The following is a 5655-nucleotide window of genomic DNA, read 5'->3' on the forward strand; positions in this document are numbered from 1 at the left end:
GCCGTGCCCGGGGCTGACCACGCGCACACTGTAAAGCCTGCTCGTCGCCACTGGGCTGCAGGCCTCTGATCCTGGCACTCCTCGCTGGTGCCAGTGCATGACTGAGGCCAGACAGACGCTCAGTAAATGTTTTGGTGATAGTGATGGGTAGGTCTGCGTTCATATTAAAAGTCAAGAATTGGGGTTTTTGGTAGATACAAGTTTTTTTTTATTATACTGATAAAGGCAGCAGCCGTGGGAATTGTGCCAATTTAGCACTTAGGTATCTGCTGGGGCTGGGGATTTTAATCATTATTGTGAGCATTTCCCACAAGGTACAAAGCAATTCCAAGGTACAAAGCCCCATGTACTCCCGTGGTATATCGAGAAGGACGAAACAGACAGAAACAAGGCAATTTTAGTAGAAACTGATCGCAGTGTGTCCAAGACTCTCTTCCGGGGCCACCGCACCTGCCACTCAGTGGCTCCCCAGCTTCTTCCCGGGAGCTCCGAGCTCCACAGAGTGCCGGGCTCTCCTGCCCCGTCTCCTCGCTGCCGAGTGCTTAGCAAGGGCCCATCACGTGAGCACGTGCCTTGGGGGAGAGGACGTGCCGGGAGTTGCAGAGGCGCCGCCTCACACATGGGTAGGAGGCGAAAGAGCCTCGTGAAAAAGAAAGGCGGTGGGCCCGGCTGGTGTGGCTCAATGGTTGAGCATCCACTCATGAACCAAGAGGTCAGCAGTTCCATTCCTGGTCAGGACACATGCCTGGGTTGCAGGCTTTCGCCACTGGGCTGCAGGCCTCTGATCCTGGCACTCCTCGCTGGTGCCAGTGCATGACTGAGGCCAGACAGACGCTCAGTAAATGTTTTGGTGATAGTGATGGGTAGGTCTGCGTTCATATTAAAAGTCAAGAATTGGGGTTTTTGGTAGATACAAGTTTTTTTTTATTATACTGATAAAGGCAGCAGCCGTGGGAATTGTGCCAATTTAGCACTTAGGTATCTGCTGGGGCTGGGGATTTTAATAATTATTGTGAGCATTTCCCACAAGGTACAAAGCAATTCCAAGGTACAAAGCCCCATGTACTCCCGTGGTATATCGAGAAGGACGAAACAGACAGAAACAAGGCAATTTTAGTAGAAACTGATCGCAGTGTGTCCAAGACTCTCTTCCGGGGCCACTGCTCCTGCCACTCAGTGGCTCCCCAGCTTCTTCCCGGGAGCTCCGAGCTCCACAGAGTGCCAGGCTCTCCTGCCCCCGTCTCCTCGCTGCCGAGTCCTTAGCAAGGGCCCATCATGTGAGCACGTGCCTTGGGGGAGAGGACGTGCCGGGAGCTGCAGAGGCGCCGCCTCACACATGGGTAGGAGGCGAAAGAGCCTCGTGAAAAAGAAAGGCGGTGGGCCCGGCTGGTGTGGCTCAATGGTTGAGCATCCACTCATGAACCAAGAGGTCAGCAGTTCCATTCCTGGTCAGGACACATGCCTGGGTTGCAGGCTTGATCCCAGTAGGAGGTGTGCCTCTCCCTTCCTCTCTCTCTAAAACATCAATAAAGACATTTTTTTAAAAAAGAAAACAGAATGGCGATTGGCAGACCAGAGGAGTCGGTTGCCTGGGTGTTTAGGAAGATGTGGGAGAGGCAAGGAGTAGCTTGGCTTTCTTTGCTCTGCTCATGCTGACTGAGTGCTGCTTAAGGGCCAGACACCGTGCTAGGCACCGGGGATGCGGCCGAACAAAATGGGGTTAGCTTCTCCCTCCCGGGAACTCACTGTCTGTCTTAGTCTGTTCAGGCTGCTGTAACAAAACACCATAAACGGGGTGGGGGTGGGGTTTATAAACAACAGACATTTGTGCCTCGCAGTTCTGGAGGCTGGGGAGTCCAACAGCGAGGTGTGGCAGACCGTGTGTGGTGAGGGCCCTCCTGGTTCATAGATGCCCACCTTTCTGTGTGTCCTCACAAGGTGGAGGCTGAGGGAGCACCTGAGGTCTCCTTATAAGGACCCTATTCCCACTAGAGCCTCCACCCTCGTGACTTAATGACCCCCAAAGGCTGTACCCCCTAATAGCATCACATTGGGATTAGGTTCCAACATATGAATTGGGGGGGGGCATAAACATTTAATTTATATCACTGTCTAATAGGACAGGCAGATAAATATTATGAGATGAAGACTTTGTATACCTCATTTGAATAAAGAACCCACCAGATTCAGGGCTTTAATGTGCACATGGAGGCAGAAGAAGGAAGTCTATAAACTCTTCTTGTGGCTTAAAGAAGAAACATTCCAGGCATTTATGTCTTCATGGGAATTCAGAAGGGAGGCGGGCAGTGCTGAGGGGGGCAATGCCAGGCTTATGTAAAGACACCAGGTTATTATTGTTCTTGCCTACCTTGCCTCTTTCTAAAGAGTCGCATCCTACTGCATCCCTTCTTCTTCTGCATAACCCGCGTGCCCAGTCGGCACGACCTAGACAGGCTGTGTTTGGGGTCTGTTCGCCCCGCGGCACGTGCTCCAGGAGGGCAGGCCTGGTCTGCTTGTCCATTGCTGCACCCTGAGAGCGCCTGCTAGACAGTAGGTTTGTAGTCAAGCCTGTGACTGAGCCAGAGAATGATAGCGAGGGTCTTCAATGCACCAGCTCACTTGGGAGGGGACCTCATCGTTTTTCAGACATTCATTCTGTATTTATTTGCTGATTTGCTGAGTGGATTTGAGAGCACAAGGAAAGCATATATCTTTCTACTTGTTATTTTCATCCAACTTACTTACTCTCCTCTTCTCAGCCTGGGTGACATCCTGAGGTTCATAGGATGGATTTTCATTGTCTCGGAAAGAAGGATAGCGTTCAGACTGGCATTAAAAACATGCGGGGAAAGGACAGGTGTGAGCCACTGCAAGGCAGCCGGGCAGCGAGGGAAGGACCAGAAATCTGCCCTCCAGGGAGCATGGGTTTCTACCTTGGAAATGATGAGTAACCACAGGGAAGCTTGGGACCAGGAAATGGAGTGATTAATGCTTCAGAATGACCTTTGACACGAATGTGGAAGGTGGATCGGAGGCGTGAGATTTGAGCAGGAGACTGAGATAGAAGCCAGTCTGCTCTGCGACTGCGTTCCTGACCCGGAGAGACTTGGGGTCCTTGCGAGCAGTCTGGGAAGCCCGCTCAGGAGATCAGCTGGTGCACATGCCAGAAGGCAGCAGGCAGGGAGGAGGGAGCTACTGGAACCTCCTAAGTTTGAAATGTTTGTGAGACCAAAAGTCAGTTGTCAAGTGGGTAGATGGCTCGAGCTTAGAGGGACAAGCTGAGCTGGGCATAAATGTGAGTCATCAATATCAGCACGATGCTATTTAATCCAAGAAAACTAATGAAATAGTCAAAGAGGAGTAGAGAGAATAGAGAAGAGAACTCAAGAGGAAGAAACAAGGAGCTAACCTTGTAGATTGGAAATATGATTAAAGCCCAACCAACGAAGGAGATTGGGAAGAAAGAGGGAAGACAAACTAAAGAAAACTGCCAAAGATTCTGAAAGAAGCATTTGGAGAAGGCCAGTGCAGCCAAACAATGCTCAGGATGAAGCAAACTAAGGACAGATGTATTTCCAGGGGATTTGGCACCTGGGAGTCATTGGGGACCTTGCTAAGGCAGGTGGACAGGTGGACAGGTGGACAGGTGGTCAGGTGGAGGCAGCAACCAGCTGAAGGGGGTGGAAGTGAGAACATAGGTGAGGACGTGGAGCCAGAATGCACCCCTAGTGCTTTCAAGAGGTTTGCTGAGGAGAGGGGTAGCAAAGTGGGGTCAGAGCTAGAGGGATGCGGGCTCAAGGGAGGGCTATTTTTAAGAAGAGAAATACTAGAGCCTTCTGTTGGTGGAAGGAAGGAGAGAGGGAGGGAGGGAGAGAGAGAGAGAGAGAGAGAGAGAGAGAGGACTTGAGAAGAGAAGAATTATCTCAAGAAACAGAGTCCTGGTGAAGGTGAGGAGGGGGCTGGAGGCCAGGTAGGACCTTGCCTGTGAGAGGAAGGCATGCAGCGCGGGCGTTATTGATGAGGGTTGGGTAGGCGAGAGCGCTCATGGCTGATGGGTTCTGTCTTCTCAGCAGAGTATGAGGTGGGTGGTAGCAGGGAAGGAAGGTTGGGGGAGGAAGGAGAGATGAAACACTGTCTTTCGGACAAGGAGAACCAGCTTGCTGGAGAAACAGAGTTAGACCGCGTGCCAGCTGGACACTCCGCGCCGATAGTGTAAAGTGAACCAGCCAGTGAGGGCGACCTTCCTCAGCAGCTTTCAGCCTCCTGATTGTGTGCTGGTGGCGGAGGAGGGCGAGGGTGTCGCCAGGTTTCAGATGTGTCAGAGACCTGACCAGGACAATCTAAGGAGATCCTGAGTATTTGATGATCACAGTTGTCTTAGTTTGGGCTGCTATAATAAAATACCATAGACTGGGTAGCTTGTAACAACAGACATTCGTTTTCGCATAGTTCTGGAGACTGGGGAGTCAAAGACCAGGGTGCCAGCCCGGTCGGGTGGGGCGAGGGCCCTTTCCTGGATCACAGAGGCCAGTTTCTGATTGGTCCTCATATGGTGGAGAGCAGGAGAGGCAGGTCTCATGCCTCTTGTAAGGACACTGGCCCCCTTTTGAGGCTCTACGCTCCGGACCTCATCTATTCCTCACCACATCACGAAGGACCCACCTCCAAGTATCATCATGTTGCCAGGCAAAGGTTTCAACACACAGGTTTTGGAGGAACACAGACATTCAGGCTGTAAAACAAGGATGACTTCCCAGTGGCACATTGAAAGGGGCCTGAGCAGATGGGGAAAGGGGTGGACTGGTTCGGATCCAGGCACAAGGACCTGAGCTGAGAACCGGAGGGGAGGGGTGGATGAGGACCCAGATGCCGGTGGTTGGCTACAAGCCTGACTTTGTGAGGCTGAGGTCAACAGCAGCAGGAGGCTGCGGATCCATCGTACTGGTGTCTGAGATGGGCCGGGCCACTGGGCTGCCAGTGCCGCCCCTGGCACGGGTGCCGGAAGCTGCCGGTTCCCAGGGCCTGGCGCACGCAGTACAGGGGCATGTCTGGTGGCTGCAGCCGGAGTGATGGGGCTATCGGGGTTCGTGGGTAGTCGGTGCCTTCCTGGTGATCTGGCAGCATGGATGGGATGGCTGTGAATGTGGGGCCCAGTATGGTGGATGAGAAAGAGCCCTGAGCATCGGAAGGAAACCAGGAGAGAGCGAGGGGTGTTCTGGGAACAGAGGGAGAGTCGGGAAGGAGCAGGCCCTGTGGCGGACGGGTGGGCAGTGGCAGGGAAGCAGCGCAGCCGTGGGCGTGTGAGCTGCTTCTGGGAACACAGGCCGAGGAGGCAGCCCCGCCAAGCAGGGTTCCAGGCGGCTCAGCAGAGGCTCGGGGACAGGGGACAGCGGGCAAGGAGAGGCCTCAGAAGCACTCGGCTCCAGCTGCTCGTGCATTGACCTTCCAGGTGATGGCGTTTCTCCTGAGGAAAAAGAGCTCCCTGCTCACCCACCGCGTCCTGCAGCTCATCCTGGCCGTCGCGGGCACTGCCGAGCTGGGCTTCGGGCCCTCAGCCCGCACCAATGTGGGGGTCTTCCAGCACATCCTCTGCGACTTTGAGGTAAACGGAGATGAGGGGAGCCTGCAGGGGGGGTGAGGGGGGAGCCTGCAGGG

General features: G+C 53.7%; 1 protein-coding gene across 1 annotated transcript in view; it reads left to right on the plus strand.

Moving 5' to 3' along the window:
* The window catches only part of WDFY4 (WDFY family member 4), a gene marked incomplete at its 5' end in the record, with an annotated part of 236672 nt that overhangs the window by 85626 nt on the left and 145391 nt on the right, over nt 1-5655 (plus strand). The window contains one exon of the mRNA XM_014534916.1: nt 5450-5602. Coding sequence (XP_014390402.1) covers nt 5450-5602 — 153 coding nt within the window. The remainder of the gene's footprint in view (nt 1-5449; nt 5603-5655) is intronic.

Source organism: Myotis brandtii, unplaced genomic scaffold (genome assembly GCF_000412655.1).
Source record: "Myotis brandtii unplaced genomic scaffold, ASM41265v1 scaffold1003, whole genome shotgun sequence".
Classification (NCBI taxonomy): Eukaryota; Metazoa; Chordata; class Mammalia; order Chiroptera; family Vespertilionidae; genus Myotis; species Myotis brandtii.